This window comes from Clupea harengus, chromosome 7 (genome assembly GCF_900700415.2).
Source record: "Clupea harengus chromosome 7, Ch_v2.0.2, whole genome shotgun sequence".
In the NCBI taxonomy this organism is placed as follows: domain Eukaryota; kingdom Metazoa; phylum Chordata; class Actinopteri; order Clupeiformes; family Clupeidae; genus Clupea; species Clupea harengus.
In genome coordinates, this window is record NC_045158.1 from 4,995,079 (window position 1) to 5,018,402 (window position 23,324).

General features: G+C 45.4%; 1 protein-coding gene across 4 annotated transcripts in view; it reads right to left on the reverse strand.

Moving 5' to 3' along the window:
- Window positions 1-7,754: 7,754 nt before the first annotated feature.
- tcf7l1b (transcription factor 7 like 1b) overlaps window positions 7,755-23,324 on the reverse strand; it is a 46,201-nt gene continuing 30,631 nt past the window's right edge. For 2 of the 4 annotated variants that reach the window (XM_031570238.2, XM_012830430.3), the window contains exons 5-12: window positions 14,321-14,456; window positions 13,914-14,016; window positions 13,645-13,728; window positions 11,317-11,457; window positions 10,773-10,935; window positions 10,334-10,441; window positions 9,985-10,036; window positions 7,755-8,706 (exon numbers count right to left, since the gene is read on the reverse strand). In XM_031570238.2, coding sequence (XP_031426098.1) covers window positions 8,222-8,706; window positions 9,985-10,036; window positions 10,334-10,441; window positions 10,773-10,935; window positions 11,317-11,457; window positions 13,645-13,728; window positions 13,914-14,016; window positions 14,321-14,456 — 1,272 coding nt within the window. In that variant the 3' untranslated portion in view covers window positions 7,755-8,221. The remainder of the gene's footprint in view (window positions 8,707-9,984; window positions 10,037-10,333; window positions 10,442-10,772; window positions 10,936-11,316; window positions 11,458-13,644; window positions 13,729-13,913; window positions 14,017-14,320; window positions 14,457-23,324) is intronic. The other 2 variants (XM_031570239.2, XM_012830431.3) reach the window with 1 other exon arrangement.

Sequence of the window (23,324 nt, forward strand, 5' to 3'; positions counted from 1 at the left end):
AATGGCAATGAATAAATAAATAAGCACTAAACAGCTGAGAACACTTTGGCAGTTTAGGAACACATTTCCACACGTTAATGAATCCGGCGGGGATCTTTCTTAGGGTTGGTCTTACGAAGTTCGTAAGAAGACATTTAAGACGACACTTAAGAAAATGTTCCAGTAAGAGGTCCATCGTTTCCTTTAAGAACTGGAACTCAAGGGCAAGCCTGAATACATTCTTTAAAGAGTAGCTTCCTGCAGATCAGGCTTTTGTCTGTCCTTCACTCTTTTGCTGACTCTCCGGTAGCGACCCCAAAACATATGCCCACAAAATAAACAAACATAAATCACAAACACAAACAGTACTCACAAACTAGGCAACTCTAGGCACATACTAAGCCCAATCTAGGCACATTTGAACTAGGCACATTCTGTATTTATGCATCTAAATACAGCAAACTAGGTTCACACAATTTAACACCGGCTTCACTTTTCCTCACATCAGGAAAGTGCTCCTTTCCAACAGGCCTCTCCCATCTCTCCTCATTGAGTGAGCCTCCAGTAATTGTTCATTATCCACTCTACACAACCAAAACATTCATACAGTAAGTATCAGTTCAGTTGATAAAACATGAAAAATAAGAATTTTCTGACAATAGATCTAGTTGTATGTACAGAAGTTGTACAAGGAAAGATAACGTGGATCGTGGATATTCTGAAATACTGTATCCAAATTTTTTTTTGCCATAAAATGATACATTATATAAAATCTCATTAGAAAATAAAGAATACGAATGGCAAAGTCAACTTCGTGCTTGCAAAAAAGATTTCATTACCAAATAGTTTCAGGGAGGCCTAAATATTAACATTTAAATATAATGATTTTTATGAAAAAAGACTCTACATCTGAAACTACATTGAGGTATTTGAGCAAGAAATCATTATTGATAAAAGACATTAAAAGACAAGACATTTTCCATAAATGTCCATAAATGGAGAAAAATTTAAAATACTTAAAATAATATATAAGTTGAAAAGATGTTAGGGGATTTGATGCTTATTGTTTCTTTAGAAACACAATTATAGTAAGCCTACCATAGAGGTATTCAGTTCTTTCTAGGTTTCTAAGAACCACTGTCTGTAGTATTCATGCAGTTTACCATAAGGGCTGATATATGATTAAAGTCGAAACACAGGACAAAGTCCTGTTTTCTTTATCTGTATCACCTTTCCTAAGGCTGTGGGGTACATGTGAAGAAGGATTGATGTTGATATTTCAGTCTAGGCCTATAGGGATAAAAACACAACTATCCACACTATCCAGTTTTACTGGTCCCAGCTCTATTTGGTTTGAAGACACACAAAGGAGTTTGTAAAAAAATTACCAAAAAGTTTATAGAACTAGTAAGCAAACCAACAGTTTTTATAGTTTTAGTAAGTGCTATCTTGTGCCATGTTATAAACTCTAGTCTAGTCCATTGATATGTTCTCACAGGAGCTTCCTGTGTTCTTTTGAAGTTATTGTTTGTACTGCTGCCACCTACTGTACTGAAAAAATCCCATCATTATACTCATTGGCAAATTAGTGACTTCTCACAAATACATAACCAAAGGCTTCTAATGTGAAGTACTCAGCATGCGAAAATTTCACTGATCAATAAATACACTGATCAATACATTTTAATGTCACGTGCGGTTGTACTTCTCTTCTCAGGTAAACAAAGTGTACAACCTAAGCTGTTGAATGAAAGGCAGACCATCATTAGCAAAAAATTACTTTTTTATGGACTACATCAATGCACTGATGGGAAAGATGACCTCACTCATTGGGTTGAGGTCACATTCATGCAAATTAAGACATTTTGAAGTCCCTTCTGAAAGAAAATTCTAAAGTTACATAACATGGTGTACAACCTCAAGATGTCAAGAGGCAGACACTTCCTATCATACAGTGCATTATTCATAAAACCTTGATGAAGTTAAAGACATTTCTTAATGAGGAATGTAATGTTAATGGACTGTATCCTTGTACGGATTGGAAAGATGATGTGACCCCTTTTGTGTGCAGTAGCTGCCTGTGGAAATGAAGAGATCTTTATGTACCTCCTCAGGGAAGGCGCTGATCCTAATATGCTCTCAACTGAAGGTTAACACATTGTTTTACTCTGTGAAGTTCAATGCGCCAATTGATCTTGTCAGGCGGTTTTTATATGAAAACGCTGACCTTAACTTGGGACTGCCCACTCCACTTATACACAAAAGACCCCCAAGAATAAAGATGGATCAGATGCCCACTTAAGCACAAAGCTGTCCCCTTTGCAGATCCAAGGTACCCAGCTGACACGGGTGCGTTAACCTGTGGTATAATATCATACCTTTATCACTTCCCATGGTGTCTGTCCCCTCAGTGCCTGAAAGGGTATTGAATGATACAGATATCAGGATGGATGAAACTTTGAAAAAGACATTGAGAGACTGAATGAAAGCCTAAAGCGATCTTCAGATGGGTGATCATTTGAATGTGTTTGTGTTTGTGTGTGTGTGTGTGTGTGTGTGTGTGTGTGTATGAAAAGGAGGAGACCACAAAGCAGTTATTCATGATACATTTTCCTTTCTAACTCTCACACGGCCTGCAGGAACCCAATGCTGGAAGGCCACTGAAGTGTTGAAGAGTGTTGAAAAGGAAAGTGATAGTGGCTTTAACAGAAGCTTGGATGTCCAGGTATGTTGTCAGAGGACCGCATCAGTTGCACAGTATATGATACTTTGTGGTCTCAATAAGCTTTATGTCAGGCTACAGGGATGTTGGTGTACTACACCCTCTTCTGAGGACACCATCCTTTTGGGAAAGGGAGTCACTGTGAGACTAACAGTCTGGATGGGAAGAACGATCTGGATTTAGTGGAAGAGGAGCTGGCTAAAGATTGAATTGAGAGGATGATTGAATATGACCCCAAAGACTGGCCAAGAGTGGAGGAGGCACTCATTCACTCCTATTTCTGGGAGAATGAGCGGTTTGATAGCCACAGTTACACTTTGCACTTAGATTTATTGTGCTGATAATGTCTCAACTGAAGTTTTCTGACATAACTGGCTAATACGCTAGCTTTCTTGAGCAACATATTACGGGAACATTGGATGACTGTACTGATAAAACTCCTGCCTTTAGTATATATGGGCCTTTGGCAGGAGGGTGGAGTACCTGATGAAATTGGGAAATGAGAGGGAAGCATTATGCAAACACTTTTCTGATTGCACTGATAAAACTGCTCTTTACTTTCTTTTGTCTTTTTTTGATGGTGTGTATTTTCCTTTAGCAGGAGGGTGGCGAATTTGATAATGAGGGAATGAGAAAGAAGGAATGAGGGAATGAGAAAGAAGTTTTGAGTGTTCATCTGTCCTTAGCATGACACCATGCAAACTAATTTGAAGATGATACCAGTCCTGATTCCTTTTAAAACATGCTTCATGTTTCATAAATATTGCAACATTGCTTCAGAGATGTCATCATGATAATACTGGTACAGAGCACTGATGTCCACTATGACACCTTTCTGCACCCATATTGCCTCAGCATGACCTCACACCACTGATTCACAATAGACTCACAAGTCACAAGCTGTTTTTATTTATTTAAAAGTGGATTTATTGCCTTTCAGAATGTCAACCAATCACATTTGCTTTCTGCTCCCTGCACGCAAAAGTGGATGTTTAAAGTACTTCATTTTCACTTCATTTTCATCCTGTGCTGTTTCACTGAGAATTGAGGCTTTCTGTTGTGGGGCTATCATAATAACATTGGTGACTGTATCATCTGCCTTGAATCTGTTTCGGATTATTATTTGTATTATTATTATTATTATTTATAGCACTCTGTACCATCATTTTTTAAGGCACTCTGAACCATAATGACATGAGACTAAGGAATGAATCAATATTGTATGGTTTACCTTGTGATAAGTCTAATAACTAAATGTTAAATAATAGTAAATAAACATTTGATCCCCTCTATACATTCCCTGTGAAATTCCTGTGACACCATTCCTTGTCATTTAGACCATTAGAGGACTGTTTGGACCACTGACCACCGTTACCACTTGCCACAACAATTATGTCTCCAAATAGTGATGGACAGAAGAGCCGATGATCGGCTACTCAACAGCAGAGGGCGATATAAGACCAATGATCGGACTATCCTCGGAGTCCATTTACCTCAACTCAAATGGAAAAGGTATTTATTTGAACCCTAGAATACCACCCCATTTCTGACTCTGGTTGACACACCAGAAGTATTTGAGCCACACGTGGTCAGGCCTACTTCTTGAAGAAGAAAAAAATCAGTAGGCCTATTAATGTACTAGTAGGCTATAGTTATTAGGCTGCTAGGCTTCCACTACAAACAACTATACATATTTTCAATGTAACCATGTGAAATGGTCACAAAACACACACACAAATATTTATTAGGCAACGGTAAAGGTCTGTGACCTTCACTTTTCATGAGGCTAGTATGGCTTCAGAAAAAGATACAAATCTAATAATAATCATTAGCATTGGGCTAATCACCTAGAGCTAATTAGAGACGCAGCGCTTCTCAGCTGGAGGAAGAGAACTTGCCAATAAGTCGTAAGTGTGACCTAATTATGCTGTTTGACATTTAAAGCACTCAACAATCTTGCACATTCGTTGCTAGCATTTGTGATCCCTCTTTTAAGGTCAAGCGGATGTTAATAATGGATTAACGAAGGGTACAGTCAGTCATTACCTGCCTTCATGGTGCCACCTGCTGCGTCATATCGAACTCGATGAGGACGTCAGGAAAACGATCAATAGAATCAGCAATGGGAAGACAGGAAAAAAAAAAAAAAAAAAAAAAACCTGATAGGTTCAGCAACTCTTAGAATAAGAAAAGTCTCAGTTGGGATGATTTGATAAAACGCTGCCACTTTGTCTTTGATTGCTTCGCTTCTGGTATCGTCCCTGACCATTTAAATAGTGTCCTAATGAGGCATACCAAATAGCCTAGCTTATCAGAAGAAGAATAAACGTTAATGTTGTCGCACGTGATAGCGCAAGACGCAAACAACATCAAGCTCGTGGGTTCGATATTTAGGGAGCACGGTGGCTGATGGTAAAACATGTTTAACTTTAGCCTATGCTGTAGGCCTACGTTGCTTTGAATAACAGCATCTGCTCAATATAAATACTAGCCTACTTATTTAACTAGTTGCAAACGACAACAGGCCGTTCTCTGTTTGATATAGGACTACTTTTATTTTGTACAGTTACAAATACTTTCCCAAAAAGTAGGTAGTTTTTTTTTTTTTAATAATAACCAGTTTGTAGTAAAAACATCCCGTTCTTTCCGGAACAGAAGCGTGTAGAATACTTGACTGTATCACATCATACCATTTCACAGCATCAAAGGGTTAACCTGGCATGAATTCAAGATCAAAGGAGGACCCAAAAGAGAAACCTTGGCAAGTGACTGCACAAATTTAATGAGGCAAATTAACATGTATTAATTCTGACCTTGTGCTATTCCGACAGATGTCTGCTGCAAAAAGACTGCCTAAAAACAAAGATGGTGATTGGACAAAGTGGTTTTTAGGGACCTGAAATATTTGACACAATATCAGCTACCTATATCATCATAAGAAGGTAAAATGGAGATTGCACATTCGCAACCCCTGCCCTGGTGTTACAAGCCAATAACATTGGCACATGGCAATAGTCAATAATCTGCACTGGCCAATGAACAGAAAGTAAACAGCAAACATCCGCACTGGCCTACTTTTTAAGTGGTCATCATGTCTCTCAGTGGCTCCCGGAGCCAGTGAGAAACAAAAGAAATGATTATGCGAGGCGCTGGATGAGTGACAAAAGAAGCTGAGGTCATTATCCCGCATCAGCCAGTCCCTTCACCCGGGACAGGAGCAGCCAGCAGATTAAAGTCACTCAGACCCAGGCTCTCTCTCTCTCTCTCTCCTGGCCTCTGGATGTGTCGGAGGCTTCGGCATGCCGAGTGGCGGCCTAGCCTTGAGGAGCCGGTTTTCTTTTTTTCTCAGGCTGCTTTTGACAACTCATTACCTTTAATTTTGGTGATGGATGTGAGTCGCGGCTCGGGGCGAACGCCGCCATGCCACCCGAGACTGTGGCCTTGGCCCCCGGATGATGCAAGGCAGAGAGGCAAACGGGCAGATTCTCCTCAGATCTAATGATTGCCGAGAGACTGACAGCTCCGCATCTCACTGTGGGGCAGAGGAGGAAATAAGCCCCGTGTGTGTGCCCACACGCCTGTCTGTCAGTCTGTCCCCCCGGCCGCATACGTTTCCCAAAAACAAGAGGAACTGAGGCAGCTGTCCAGTGGGGCCTACGCACGAAGACCATGAACGTATTTCTTTTTTTTTTTCAGAAAATATCCAGGAGTTCATAAGCGATGACTAATGACCATGTGCTTTAGGATGTCACTTAAGACACCTGACTGTGTGTTTGGATAATATGCAAGCGAGAGGTTGTCACCCGGTTCACATTTTTCTGAAAACAAGTATGAGCCTTATTATACACAGACGCAAGCCTATTTCACACTGCCTCCTACTTTGAACCACCAGAATAATCCTATATTTTGCAATGTTGTACAACATACACACTGGCAACTCTGCAGCCTTTGCCATATAGCACGACACTGGACATAATTATTTACTTAAAGTTATCTGGTTGCATCCTCTGTAGTTACTAAAGAGGGTCAAATCCCTCCAACCCCCCCACCCCCCAAAATGTGATCTACCCTGGAGTCCTTGGCAGCCTCAGTCCTTAGTTGGGGGTAATCACCTTGTTGCTGCCAGTGCTCCCTCAGCACTGTAGCCACCACATACACACAGAAAGAAAAACTGTATCCTACCTTGTGTGTTTGTCACTAATTGAATTGCCTAATGAGGTCCCCTGAGCTACATCCCATTAACTTGCAGTTAATTAAAGCTTTACCAGAGAGACTGACAGTGGATAAAGACACTGAATGAGCAGAGGAATGGAGTAGTGAGAGAAATAGAGAGAGAGAGAGAGAGAGAGAGAGAGAGAGAGATGGAGGGAGGAACAGGGACAGAAATAGTGAGTTTTTCAATGTGATGGAGCCTGACCTGATTTTTTTTTTGGTCGTTGTTATGGGACTCTACATTCCAGGAAGGAACAGATGTCTATTATTTTTTTATTTGTATTTATTTTTGGCTGCAGATTTTGTTGCCCTGGCAGAGTTCCCTGCTTTCCAGTGTGGTTTGCCTAAAATTCAGCCCATTAAAACATGGAGCCTTAACTCCTCTGAAATATCAGCAAAACGTTGTTTTTTTTAAATATCCTAATTAAAGTGCTTGAGATTGAAACGAAGTGCAGCACTTTACGCTGTGGTCATTACACATTGGGCACAACTGACTGATAAACAAATTTTGGAAATGTCTTTCATAATTACACAAGATGACTTGACATCCCATCCACAACACAACCACACATAAAGAAACTCAATCTCTTACCATTCCAAACCTGTCTACTCTAAACAAAGTCTAAAGAGCCCTGTTGAGTTCTTTGTTGATATTCTGATGTACTTCAATTTAGCCTTAGTCCCAACAGTCCAATTAAATCCTATAGGGTAACATTCAATGATGTCTCAAAGACAATGCAAATCATTTACACTCATGCACAAGAATATAGGTAGCCTATCTGCAGTATAATTAAATATCTACCGGTACTTCATACAATATCCAAAGAACGAGAGAGACAGGTTTTTAAGAAACAATGTACAATGTTTATTTATCATCAATATCACACTTCAAAATGGAGAGGGTTTGTTGCAAAGGCTGTGATAGTTTGCCAGGACTAGGAATTAAACTCAAAACTAATATTAACCGGCTAAAAGGAAAGAGGTCTTTTTGTTCCTTTTTGTTGTTTTTTTTAAAGAACCTTTTTGATACACATTATTCTTTTATACAAGTAGTTCATTGGATAAATGCATCAAATAAGAAGCCAGTTCTGCTGTAAACTTTACAAAAAATACATTTTGTTTTCGTAAAGAGAGGCAGAAAAGGAGGTGATCAAATATTGACCGATAATATTTATTTCCTTTTCATTATCAAAAAAGTTTTGACCTAATGGCTATTTAAAAACGTAAAAGCAATATACAGCATTATTAAAAACCAGAAAAGGGGGGAAAAAAAAAAAAAAAAAAAGGAGAGAAAGTCGCTTTTGCAGTTTATTCAGTTGATTTGGTTACCAAGGACAGGGGCTGCGTCTGGAACAGGGCATGGTGGGAGTGCAGGGCAGCTTGGTGGTACGGGGAGGTCGGAGACAGCAAGGAATGGTGCAGGGAGGAGAAGGGGATTGGCCGGGAGAGGATGGGAGGAGTGGAATGGCTGCTTGAGGTACCTATAGCGGGAGAGAGGCCGGAGTGAGAGGAGATGGAGGAGGAAGAGGAAGATGGGGATGCAGATGAGGTGTGCCTTCCCGGCAGCGGGAAGTGAGAATGGTGATGATGGGAGCCGCGGTCGGGCTTGGTGGTGAGGGACAGGGGCTGGGCCTGCTCGGAGTGGGTGGGTGCCGGGGCGGCCGGCGAGGCCAGGGCAGCCGAGGGGGTGGCCGGAGAGTCCAGCATGCTGCCGTGCGACGACGCCGGGCTATCGATGGTCTTCTCCTGCGGGAGGTACTGCACACACTGTTTCTTGCTGCGCGCTGAGAAATCTGGAGGAGGAGCGAGGGATAGAGAGGGGAGGTGGAGGAAAAATAAATTAGCAGAGCCGTTTCTGTCGCTGCACTTTCAACACTGTCAGCTGCCCATTGCAACTGCTAACCAGAAGTGGGAAACTTCAGATTCACAAAAGAGAAGTCGTCCACACTAGTATCCTGAGTGGTTCTGGTTCTGGAACCATATGGTTCTGCCTATTGGCACAACTCCTCAACCAGAAGGTGGACCAGAAGAATAAGATCAGCTGCCATGATGCATGGGTGGAGCAAAACATGGCAATGCTTGTGGACCTGAGGACCTGAAGTTTCCCCACCTCTGCAGATGAGTAGCCCATCAACACACACAGTGAATGGTGGCAAGCCTTTAACCAGCTCACACAGCTCACGGATGGGTGAACAGGAGAGGGGTCCGGTAACTTATGCAAACTGTCATTCCAATACCAGCGTCCGATGTTTCACAGCTAACCAGAGTAGCTGCTGTGATCCACTTTTAAAATGATAAATCATGGGACTGCCAGTCTGCATGGTATACAGAGCCCTTGTGAGACACACTCTGTGTGTGTGCGTGCGCGTGCGTGCATATGTGTGTGTGTGCGCGTGCGTGCATATGTGTGTGTGTGTGCGCGTGCGTGCAATGGAGTGACGTGAAAGCATGCCAGTATTCAAATGACTCCAGAGGGCTTCTTTGGAAATGGACTGAGTCGCTGGGGAGGTGGAGAGAGGATGGCCACTTTCACATATTTGGCTGAGCTACCTGCACTCACCCTCCCAGCCTGTGAGCAGCAGCAGCAGGCATGGCTGCCCGCTGTTAGCACTGAATCTCATACGCTGCGTGTGCCCCGGGAACGCACAGAGGAGAGAGCGGTTAGCAGTTAGCTAGCAGTTAGCCAAGAACAAAAGACAACTGGGGGGGGGGGGGGACCGAACTAAAACTAAAAGCCGGACTCAGATCAGTTTCTGTGCTCCCTATCAGATGGTGCCGTGGGCCAAAAGCACTGTGCATAGGGCGTTTAGGCCAATGGGAGAGGAGCAATGATTTGACTCCAACAGTGTGGAGTGTGAAAAATCAGAAAAATAATAATAATAATAATAATGACATTAGATACACTTTACTAGCTACTAATATCCAGGATTTCCTTGATGGATTACACTGTGTTTATGTAAGCACAGTTTGCACTCTTAAAGCTCGAGTCTGCCGTGAGGGCAACCAAGTTCACCCCCTTAAAGGAAGTTCAGCCCAGTACTGAGGGGACAGACAGTAAAGAAACCTCTTACCCTCTGGCTTGGGCTCCGGCTTATTATCTCTCTTCCTCTTTTTCCGCTTGCCCTGCAGAGAGACAGAAAGAGAGGGAGAGTGGCAGAGAGAGAGAGAGAGAGAGAGAGAGAGAGAGAAAAACAATGAGCAAAAGCGTGAAAAAATATAAACTGAAAAGCAGTCAATGAGACCTAATGATTAGTGGCTAGTTATGTTCGAAGAGGTGTTTGAAAAACGATATGCTAAAGAAGTACTCCCTGAACTTTGCTCTTAAAGTATATATGCCATACTAAGGAAAGGTAAACCTCGAGACAAGCTAGAAGTGCTCGAGTGTGTTGATGTGTGGCGAGTGTCCGTGTGTGGACTCACGTAGTTATCTCGTGCCGACCAGCCTGGGTACAGCTGAGAATGCAGTTGTCGCTCTTTCCTCGCCAGCTCGTAATATTTGGCCTGCTCCTCTCTTGATAGCGAGTGCCACTACGGATGTAAACAAGGCAGCAACAGTCAGTGAACAAACAATTATACAAAGACAAGCGTGCACTAATCCACCGCATACTCTATGCTGAGCCCTCTCCCATCACGCTCCCTCTCAGTCACATGGAAAACACCCACATATTACACATATTAGGCATACAGTTTTACAGGCATACCCCACGCTCACACACACAACACACACTCCAGATTAGACACATATACTGGCACACACACAAAACCATCCATCTGTCCGTCAATTGCACATGTCTGGCCTCAGAGCACACACACACACACTTCAGACATGACAAACACTCTCTCCAACTTGACTGCGTACCCTTCTGCCCAGGATCTGGTTGATGGCGGCGCTCTCCTTCAGAGTGCACTCGGCGACCACCTTGGCCCTCATCTCTTTCATGTAGAGCATGAAGGCGTTCAGGGGCTTTTTGATGTGCGGCTTCTTGTCCTCCTCCTTCTTCTGTGGCCCCGGCGACCTCCTGCTGAGCAAACAATCAACAACCCGGTCATATGGAGAGAAAAAAAGAGTAGAAAAGCCTTTATTGTCAATTTATTTGCTTAAAACTAAATATGGAGTTTATAAATATATATATATATAAACTCCATATTATCTGTCATAAAATGACAATAAAGGCTTTTATATACGCTATATATATATATAAAAAAAGCCCCCCGAGCCCCCGAGCGTGTAATGTCAATGGTGGAGAAGACCGAAGTTCTGAAATCTTCAGAGTGATTTTACAAGGTAAATCCTTTCGATGGCCAAAAGTAAGAGATTGGTATATAAGCAAAAGAACAATCAGGCAGAGCCAGACAGAGAGCGAGGAAAGCTGAAGGAGAGGAGGGTGGAAGAGGGTACTCACGAGTGCGCTGCAGAGCTGTGGTCACCGTTGGGCTCCTGTTTGATGGTGGGCGAGACGATGGCCGGGTGTGGGATGCCTGTCTGGTGCAGGCTGTGGGGGTGGTGGGCCATCATGTGTGGAGAGAAGCGGCTAGACACCAAACTGCATGGAGGACAGGAGGAGAGGAGAGCACAACACACACGGTCAAAAAGGATTTAGTTTCTTAGTGTGTATCTGGTAGAATATAGCACAATCAACACCAGGTTAATGCATGTCATTACCAGGGAGAACTCGACCTCAGAGAAAGTACACCTTTCATGTACTATTTAAGTTGCTTTGGATAAAATCATCTACTCCGTAACTGTAAATGCACATGCAGTCCTTTGCCATCTCTTGTCTTTGCAGAGGAAGAGGGCATTAAGGCTGTGAAGTGAAAGCATGATGTCCTCCAGGTCCAGACACAAGAGTCCAGCGTGGTTGGCTTACCACTGGCCATATGCGGAGACTAGACCCCTTTGTCTTTTGTCTCGGGCGAGTTGTTGATGTCAACATTAGCGGGAGAGGCCCAATGGGCTGTCTAGACTAGAATAACAGCAAAAAAAAAAAAAAGTCCCATTTCCATCAAGCGCTACGAATTTCAGATTTAGTCCAAATAAAGACTTCATCAAAAGACCCTTTATTCTTTATTCCATTTCACAGATGGGGACGGGGGATGGAGTGTGTGCGGTTGCCACAGTGACGGTGGGGAGCAGACACCTGAAACCACTTTCCTTTACCCCTCCTGTTTTTTTTTTTTTTTTTTTTTTTCAAACCACGGAAATGTCTTGTACGGCAGCCTGAACAGGACGCCTTCAGATACCAACATGCTTCTGCCAGTTTCCAGAGGCCAGCACAATGGGGCATTGTCATTAACGACCATCTCAGCCCTGATCACAGGCAGTGGACCAGCCACACTGCAAACAGGGAGTACTGACCACTTGGAGCAGTTCCAGCACAGGTAACCATATTGTTTGTGGAAGGATATATATATATATATATATATATATACACACACACACATACACACACACACTGTACATAAATACACACACACACACACACACACACACATACTGTATATACAGTTAGTGAGATGTCTATTTCCATGTAGGCATATAAAATACTGATTTTCTTAAATATAAGAAGTGATGCTAAGGGGTGGATGTCTATGTGTTTGCCTTGTAATTTTGGCCAAAAGACAAATATGTATTGCACTACTTCATCAATAATGAAAAACGAAATACATTAAATCACCAGGATTTAAATGATAAGCCATCAAAGTGGAAGACAAATAAATTCAGAAGTGAACAATGATCAAACTATTTCTGTTATTTACTTTGAAGTCTGCCCTTTCTATTGGGATACTCCAGCATCAGTGCACACAGACACACACACACACTCTGAATTCCCAGAGAGTTCTGTTTTAATATTTCAGGTCACACACACACACACACACACACACACACACACACACACACACACACACACACACACACACACACACACACACACACACACACACACACACACACACACAGGAAGGTCCTCTACAAATCTCTCCCATTTGATTGCAGCTGCAGAGATCACATGGGAACTTTCACTTTTCAGAAGTGGTGTGATTCCTCCTGATCATCACACTAGGCTTTCATCTAGTGTGTTTGTGTGAGAGAGAAAGAGTGTGTGTGCGTGCGTGCGTGCGTGCGTGCGTGCGTGCGTGCGTGCGTGCGTGCGTGCGTGCGTGCGTGCGTGCGCTTGCACATGTGTGCTTGTGTGTGTAAGAGATACTCAACATTCAAGTCAGACCAAAGCTGGTTTCCCACAAGAATTGGAGCGCACCGTAGGAAAGACAGCGGTGCTATTGCATGAGAGAGCAAACTGCCTTCTCCTGCAGGCTACACCGTATGGCCAACACACACACACACACACACACACACACACACACACACACACATATATAACACACACACTCAAATGCAAGCACGTAATGCTTTTTCCCGGCATCTGTGTTCACATACACAAACCCCGTCCCAGATCAACAAATGCCGCGGTCACATTTCACGCCTGGCTGTTCTGCCACATTAGGTCCCTGTTAGCCGTGAAAACAGGGAGGAATGCGCTGCGATCCTCTCATAGCTGAACACGGCCCAACTGGCTTGGGTTGCTTCCCACTTCACGCCTTTTAATTCCTGCTCCGAATTGCCGGCTGATAAATCTCAAATCGAGGCCGCAGCCCGGGTGCAGCCGTCCGCTCTGCAACATGTGTATGTGTGCGTGTGTGTGTGGTAAGGACAGGCGGGGAGGTGGCTGTACCTGGACATGGAGGCGTTCATAGCCAGGGCTGGATATGGGTGCCGGAACCCTCCATGAGGGATGGAGTACATGTGCTGGCCCTGTCTGAGAGAGCAGAGAGGGGCAGAGGATGAAGGCTTCAGGATTATACAAACAGGATCGTGCATTCAAATGTTCACAGTATAGAAACCCAGTCAACATAACCATAACGTTACCTATTGGTTAAGAAAGACGGAAATCAGTAAATATAAATGAAGTTTAAAAGCACGGGAAATGTTTTAATGACTCACTGTGACACGAGCCATCCTAGGGGGTGGGCGATTTGCCCCACGGCTCCAGGAGACAGGGGGTAGTATGGGGACAGTTCTGAGGGGTGAGGAGTGCGTGGGATTCCTAAAGGGAAACAGGAGCGAGAAAGTCAGAGACCCAGAGTCTCAAACAGAGTCTGATTTTATAGAAAGAAAAACTAAAATGAAACACCACCTTTCACCTGATCAGTGTGCCTTCATGTCCACACAAAGCCCAATGGCATACACAAATACAACAAAGGGATCAATCTGACCAGCCTATATTATGTGCCATTACACATTTCTGTGCGGGTGTACAATACGTTTGGGTCTATGGAGGTGGTCACTGGCCATTCTGAGGTATGGTGTGTGTGTGTGTGTGTGTGTGTATCTTGGGCCCGGTACGGTACCTGTCTTTGGGTCAAGGATCTCTGGGGAGAGGTGTGAAGGCGGTGTGCCAGGAGGGAAGTGGTCGTTGCTGTAGGTGATGAGTGGAGTGAGGGGGTGCACATGGTGGGCGTGCTGGACCACCGGAACCTTGTTAGACTGAAGGAGCAGCAGGAGAAAGATAGGGGGGGAAGGAGGAGAAAAAGAAAAAAGAAAGAAAGAAAGAAAGAAAGAAAGAAGAAGAGCATCCATGGTTAAAGTACATCAGACAAACCATTTCACAAAAGCACTCTGTGAGAACAAAAATACAAGCACATGACTTGACATTGATGGACTACAGACCAAGAGTCTGCAAGGGTGCAGTGGGTTTTCAGTCACAGCTGGAGGACTCAAGACGGTAAGTGGTGCTATGGTATCTGGTAAACAACCAGCCTGTGTGTGTGTGTGTGTGTGTGTGTGTGTGTGTGTGTGTGTGTGTGTGTGTGTGTGTGTGTGTGAGTGTGAGAGTAAGAGAGAGAGACGGGACCCCATGATGCAATCTGGACCGCCACCAAGGAACACTGCAAGATTGCTCTGGCCTGCCAAGAACATTACTGCCCATTACTGCAGAGGGGAACTGTTTGTTCAACCCTACAGGCAAAACAAGAAGGGTTGTGGAAACAGAGATCATACCAACATAACCTAGATCACACATAATCGACTTACACGTACAAAGACCACTAGCATCTAGAGCTATCAGACGTTCCAATCGCTCTAATAGCGTTGATTAGATTTGCTCTGGATTTTATTCGCAATATTTGAGGTTTGAAATGCACCTAATGTGATCTCCATAAATTTTGTTCAGCATCATCACTGACAACGTTGATGGCATGCTGTTGAAATATTCATTCCCAAATGCTGGTCTGGCCTTCAGACGCAGTGTACTGGGTCGGATTCAAAAGACAAATGACTTTTTGACTGGGCTTTCTTCAGCTTGTTTGTTTCTTGTCGTCTCTCTCTCTCTTCTCTTTCTTGGAATTCTCTCTAAGTTGTTCCAGTGATTTTTCACGGTGGGGGCTGTTCATCGCCAGGGGAACCACAGTGCCCTGAGACTGACACAAGCAAGAGCCCAGCCTTGGAGCCTCGTAAACAATTCCCTACATCACCTCGGTGATGCTGATACTGGATGATGATGGATGATTTGATATGATGATTTCCGGGACAAGCAGACTGACTGGACTCATGAGTGTGTGCATACGCTTCTCAGTCAGTCAGTCAGTCAGTCAGTCAGTCAGTCATTCATTCATGGAGAAGGACAGATTTGTTTAACAGGCGAACAAGACTGTTTTTGACCAGAGAATGCCAGTGCTGAGCAAGGCTGAAGCCGGGACAAAACATAGCAACTAAACAAAGCTCTCAATTCCCACCCCTCCCCGTAAATAAAAGATTAAGAGGTAAACAACGGACTAGTGAAAATGAATGACCCAACTGCTTTATTGAATACGAAATTTATCCAGTTTGTACTTTCAAGTCATCGATTCTGGACATGTGAAATCTATGAGGCGGATAAGGTAAGAGAGAAAGAGTCGCTCCTATGACCTTGGCTTTTGTGTTGACCCGCTGTGACTGTGAGCCTCAGCGCAGAGTGGCATCCATTTAAGGACAGTGTTCACCAATCCCCATTGTTGTGATTAGCAGTGGGCTTTTTAGATTTCCTACAGTTCTACGTGAGGGGAGCACTTTAGAAAAGGCCTCTCTCCTGAGGTCCATCGCTCCCTGATCTTTTAGCCTTGGCAAACTTGTCATCCTTTTCCATCGAAAGAACTCTTCTCTTCTCCTTTCAGGAGTCCTGTGATCATTATGAAAGACAGACACACACACACACACACACACACACACACACACACACACACACGCACACACACACAAGTGTGCGCGAGCATGCTCTCACATGCACTCATACACACACACACACACACATGCACACAGAGGAAATCAATGCGGATCTCGTCTTAGTTGAGAGACCTCGACTGTGAAGCGAGCTCTCTGCAGGGAATATGCAACATAAACATGTTTGTTTTTTTTCCTCATCCCCCCCCCCCCCCCCCCTCTCCTCTGGTCGAGCTTGGGCCGAGCCTTTGTGCCACTGCATCCAGGACTTCCTCGACTCGCTTGTCAAGGTAAAGAACAATCTCCTGCATTATGGATGCCGCACGATTCCAGTCGGAGACCCCGAGACCCGGGTGCCAGCGAATTTTGGGCAACACTTCAATAAGACTTGGAAATGATGACCATCAATATTTAATGACTTGGAATACACCAGTCGTCACGCGTTAGCGCTCAAACTGATTCTGAAGTTTGGTAGCACCTATTCCAGGCGCCTGGACCAGAATTTCAAGCAGGCTTGGGGTGATATTCACACAAATCAACTAGCGCCTGGGGAGGAAAGGCTGGAACATATATGTTGTAGACAGCACGGGAAGGGGAAATAAAAAAATAAAAAAAGGTCTGGCTTGCAGTTCACCAGCATAAAGTATCTGTTCTGGGACTAAGAGAAGCATATGCGTGCAGTATAGATTATATAGGTGGTCATTACAGCAAGACATTTGAAGGAAAACAAGTCAGACCACAATTTTCCATGGTAAATATAATGGAGTACCAAACTGCTGTAGGATCTGATTAGGGCTTTTACCTCAGAAACCACTCACTAAGGACTATACAAAAAGTTGTATATAGCAAGCACAAGTTAGTCAGAGAGGAGCTGCCTACAACAGCTGGATCAAGTTTCACTTGAGAAAATAAAACAAGTTTAACTACCGTAGTGGCCATTATTCATTTTATTCTTGTATGTTTCGTTTTGTAATTTGGCCTAATTCAGTCAAATTGACCAACGTGGCGTCACGATCCGTGAGCTGGATGTAACAAGAAAACCATGTGTAACAGAAGCCGAGATTGAAATAAAAACATCATGCATGTGCACGTGCCCGGATGGAAAGAGAGAACCTGGAACCAGATGGTACATACATCACAAGGTATATGTATACCACTGCAAGCGAGGGGGACAGACAGACAGACAGACAGAAAGAAAGAAAGAAGGAGAGAGAGAGAGAAAATATTTCTGTGATAAGGAAGAATATAGTAAGAGAGGGCTATCCCTAGGTAAGAAATCATTATTCTCCTAATAATGATTAAATATGGTTTCATAAAATTCTCATAATAACTCAAATAAATAGAGAATAACATGAAGAAGGTCAGAGAGGACAGACAACATAAAGACCAGGTTCCATCCTTACAGACCAGGAAACTAAAGCGCCACAGCTGGAACATCACACCGGTGAAAAAAAACACCTGCCTGCGAGCCGCTACATGTGTGTGAACACACACACACACACACACACACACACACACACAAAATACAGACAGACAGGCTCTCTCTCTACTTCACACACCCACAAACACAGACAGCCAGGCTCTCCCTCACACACACACACACACACACACACACACATCAGCACGGGCGCCTCGGACGGGCACAAAAATCTGCTGAGCCAGGGGTGCGGACGAGACCTGGTGCCTGGCCGCCCTGGACCTGTTCAGGTGGGACAGAGGTGCCAGGGCTGTTCAACTTGGCTGTTGGCTGTTAAACTTGGAGCCCTGCTAAGAAAACCAGCTTCTCTCCAGCCAGCCAGCCAGCCAGCCAGCCAGTGTAGGAGGGCAGGCAGGGAGGCGGGCGGGCGGGCGGGCGCGCGAGTTCGAGAGGTGCGGGGTGGACCTCATTCAAGCAAACATGTTTTTTGGATCTGCACATTTGAGATGAATTACTAGGCAAACAGCCGATGGGTAAAAGGGCTCTGGACAAACTGAATACCCCCTGTCTCAGCTGTTTGTGTGTGTGTCTGTGTGTGTGCCTGTCTGTGTGTGTGAGTCTGTCTGTGTGTGTGTGTGAGAGAGAGAGCCTGTCAGTCTGTGTGTGTGTGTGTGTGTGTGTGTGTGTGTGTGTGTGTGTGTGTGTGTGAGCCTGTCTGTGTTTGTGTGTGTGTGTGTGTGTGAGAGAGAGCCTGTCTGTGTGTGTTTGAGAGAGAGACAGAGTGACTGAGAGAAAGAAGGTTAGAAAGAGGGAGAACAGTGAGAAAGTATGAGAAAAAGAAGGAGTGTCTGTGTGTTAGTGTTAGTGTGTGTGTGTTTGTCTCTCAGTGTACTTTGTACTGCACATCTACTTTGGGAGTGGGACGTTTTGAATCCTCTATCACAGAGAAAGGAGTCGAAAGAATGTGTGGCACGCTGGGAAATCTGAGCCATGTTTGTCATCTCCAACAGGAAACGGATGGGAGCGAGAGTGGGCCGACCGAGGCATCTCCGTTCAGAGACGAGTGCCCCCCCCCCCCCACACACCCACAGACACACACACACGCATTAAAACTCATAAGCCTAATAAACCATAATTCAGACCACTCCGGTCATCAGAAGGTCATCTGTCACGTATTCAACACGATGCAAATGCATACAAAGTCAGAAACAGGGTAGAGAACCCACACACATTGGCTTGGTACCATTGAATCTCTATCAACCTTGGTTAAGAGTCACAAGGGGGAACGACAGAGAGAGAGAGAGGGTGAGGGAGACAGCCAATGAGCGTGTGAGAGAGAACAGTGAGCAGAGAGAGAGCGAGGGAGAGAGAGATAGAGAGGATCCAGGAATAGCCGTTCTATGGGAATGGGCATTTGGGGGTAGGGGAGGGAAAGAATGGTGCTGGGGGTTGGTGGTGAATGCGGATGTGCTGAAGCCAGGCTCTGTCTGATACATCCTGTCCAAACCTACCACTCCCCCACCCCCACCCCACTCCAGCAGCAACAGCGGAGTAAGACTTCACAGCTCCACAGTGTTGCGTGGTGGGAGTGGGAACGGGCGGGGTGGGGTGGGGTGGGGTGGGGTGGGGGGGAATCAGTATGCAGTTTGTGCTCCACAGCGCCTTTGATTTTCTGATGGGGCTTTGGGCTGTTCGATGTCTTATGCAACCACATCCAAAGCCTCAGGAGCCGCCTAGTTAAAAGGTCTTTCTCACTCTCTCTCTCTCTCTCTCTCTCTCTCTCTCCATACCTCTCTCTCACACTCAGACGAGTGGACTGAGAGTTTACTCCAAGCTTTAGAAGAAGAACAAAGGAGGAAGAGGATAGGGGAGGGGGGGAGAAGAACACTCTTGTGTCTACAAAGAAATAAAACAAGGCCCGTCTCTAGCTGGCCTGTGCACTCGGTCGGCAACACATCATGTGGGAGCAGGAACATGGATCGGCGTGACGGCCATCTTTGGAATGCTAATCACGTGTCCACCGCTGAGTCTTTTTTGCCTTTTAAACAGAACTATGTGGTGACCTCAGCGGGGACACTTAATCGAATCAGTGCAGAGGTTACGTACACGGCACACACCGAACCCAAGGCCCGGGACTGCGGCGGCATTGTTCGTCAACCTGACTGCACAAGCACACCGCTGAAGACGCGCGCTGGACGCTCTCCCACGGCCATACCACAACGCCGGTTACACTGACGCCGACACCATACTCTATTATACCACAATGGGCTCTTGCACAGGCAGGTCAATGTCAGACTGGACAGTCGGGAAGACACGCCAGCATCACAAGGGTCATAGGGATTAAAGTGTAGACATTCATTTAGCATTCTTTACCTAGTCATCATGCAATGGACTACACCAGAGCCAAAACAGTTGCAGCATATTTTCTGCCACCGTTATAAACCGCTGGTGTGACCTTTGCCCCTGTGCTACTCATACTGTCCCTGTACTCCATAATTAGACCCAGTCCCAATGTCAGTGTGACGTATACTTATACTCATACATACACATGCATGTCTTAGCCGGAGAACCCTGAGAACCACTCGGGGGGGAAAAAAATGACTGATAAAATCAGCTCACTGGGGATCATGCTTGGAGCAAAAGGGTCTGTGGATTCTATTATCACGGTCTCGGACGCGCCTGGTATTAAAAGATCATGTTCGGACCGGTCCCGTCGCATCTGACATCGGTCCAGCTGACAAGGCCTGTGGTCCCACAATGCATCCCTGGCTCGCCGGTGCCTTTGATGTGTTATTCATGAAGAGGTAGCCCTCTGAACACAGCAGTTCAGGATAGATAAAGGTGTGTGTCAATGTGTGCGTGTGTGTGTGTGTGTGTGTGTACTCACTTCACTCTGTCTAATTCTACTGGAATGCTCCCCATCGCATTCCCCCTAGTGCACACATGTGTGTGAGTGTACAAGCAAAGGTAGACACACACACACACACACGCACACACAGAGAGACAGACACAACCCTGAATGCTAAACAAACCTGTCTTCTGAATAATTGAGTGCTTCGGACAGCAGCCCCTCCAAAAATTACCATACAGACCTTATGGACCCAATCTGCAAAGCGACGGGAGAGACATCCAAAGGCCTCTCATTTCAGCCATTGTTTGTTGTGTATGTGTGTATGTGTGCATTAGCTGTGTGTGTGCACATTTAGTGTGTATATGTGTGAGAGTGTGTGCAGGTGTGTGCGTACGTGTGTGTGTGTATATGTGTGTGTGTGTGTGTGTGTGAACGAAGAAGCATAAACAAAATGAATAATGAACAGCTCTGCCCTACAATAACACCCTGTTATGCCTTTTTAATGACAGCCAGTATAGGTGGTGGTGGTTGGGCCTGCAGCTCGGCCGTATGGAATCGATCATCTGCTGGATGATAATGTCAGTGGTGTGGCAGGGTTGCCTGAAGCCTGCCTGAATAATAAGCAAAGCTTCTTTTTTCTGAAGGACCCCATAGGGGGCTTTTAAACCTGGACTCTGCTTGAGGCGAGCAGTTCATAGACGCCTTTAAAAAAGTCCTCATAAAGTAGTGAAGTCAGAGTGGAAAAGTGAAAGTAGCTGCTTTTTTTTTTTTTTTTTTTTTTTTGCAAGTTTGTGCTCTCTCAACATTTGGGAGGCCTACATTCGATCTCTCTTTTTTTTTCTCAAATTCTAAAGGACAGGGGGAAAAAGAAGGGGGAGAGGGAGGGAGGGAGAAAATGACTGCATATCAAGTCATCATAAATATTGAATGGGCTGAGATCTCACTGATGTGATCCGTATCGCGGGGCCCGAATGCGGAACACGCCTGTTTTAAATAAGGGGGAGCGCTGGTTCTCTCCTCCCTCCCCATGCATCCCTCCTTCATCCCTCCTTCACCCCCTCCACTGCTCGTCCCGCTGGCCGGCTCCTTCTCAGAGGGGCCACTGGGCCTGCGGGGATCCGCGCTCCCTGGCCCATCCTGCTCCTCTCATTAGAACAGGGGCGAACACAGCCTCTAGGCTCCCGGGAGCACCCTTCTCTCCCTCTCTCTTTCTTTCTCTCTCTCTATCTTTCCAGCTCATGCCCTTAGTATCACATCTCTCTCTCTCTTTCTGTCTTTCTGTCTCTCTGTCTCTCTCTCTCTGTCTCTCTCTCTCTCTCTGTCTCTCTGTCTCTCTGTCTCTCTGTGGAGCAGCTCTGAGAGAAAGAAACAGAGACAGACACTCCATAGATACTCCTCTTATCTCCCAGCCTTCTTCTCATAAAAACTCTCCTCTTGAACTGCACCTCTCCTTGGGTTGCTCTGCTCTCTGCTGCGCTTTGTGATGAACAAACTTTTGTTGAAGGCAGCGGAGGAACAAACAACTGAAGACTCATGCTACTGGAGAAAGCTCATAAACAAACCTCACAGGCCATACAGCCCATCCCTGGCCAGGGTTTCTGTAAATATATATGTGTGTGTGTGTGTGTGTGTGTGTGTCTCTTCACCTCTATAGAAGGTTTGTCATTGTGAGTCTGATGTTGTTGCGACCTGACCTTCCCAGTGACACGAAGGTTAAGTACATAGTTGCAATTGGTCACCATCATAAAAGAGAGGCTCTCTCCGTCTGCTTCTTCTCCTTCCTTTTCTTTCATTTTTTTTTTTTTTTTTAAATGGGGCAAAAAAAAAAAAGCAAAAGGACACACACACACACACACACACACACACACACACACACACACACACACACACACACACACACACACACACACACACACACACACACACACACACACACACACACACACACACACAGAGCGGGCAGCGGCTGGCAGCAGCATGGAGGCTTGCCAAAGGAGGAAGGGCTCACCGCATCCAACCCTCTTCAATGCCCGCCATTCATCTCACGCTAACTCAATTCCCATTACGCTCGCTGCTTATTCGGCCGGCCTCCCTCCCTCCCTCTCCCTCCCTCCCTCCCTCCCTCTCCCTTTCTCTCTCTCCCTACTGCGGTCCGCATAATGTGAGTGCATGCATTTTATAATGTTATATATTAAGTAAATAAAATCAAACTCCATTGGCAGTGGGCGAACAGAGCACAGCGTGGCCAGTGTCCCCCAGGACAAAAGCTCCACATAGGCGAGGGCGGGGTGAGGAGGAGGTCAGCACTTATTGTAATAAAATAACTTTAATTGGCGGCCAATTGAGATGGGAGTGACGCGCGCGCACGGACTCTACTGGACTTAACTGTTCTTGTCTCGCGGCTGCTGATGATGCTGCTGCCGGTGGTGCTCTGGCTGCCGCTCCAGCTCTGGCCTGGCAAACCAGTCACCGCCACTGACATCAGAATCCCTGGACGCGGCTCAATGATGACTTTGTCGAGCGCATCATTGCATTTACGAGTCCGCGACGAACGACCCATAAAAGAGAAAGGACGTCTCACAGTGTTGCAGACAACAAGACAACCTTTTCGAAGGGGGGGGGGGGCTTAATAAGGGGAACTGATGTCCCTTTTTCACCCTCCTTGTTGTCTGGCGCTGGGTCATCGAGGTCAGCTGCTGATTCAGTCAGATTCAAGTCTCAGGCCGAGCGCATTACCGCACACCATTCACCCCAGCTGTCCACGCTCAGACAGACGCGAGCGCATCCCTCTGTTACACGCAGGCTTTTTCCGTGCTTGGGGGTGGGGGGGAGGGGTTATCAGGACTGATCAGCAAACACATACTACCCTGAGGCGGAATGAGGAAGAAGG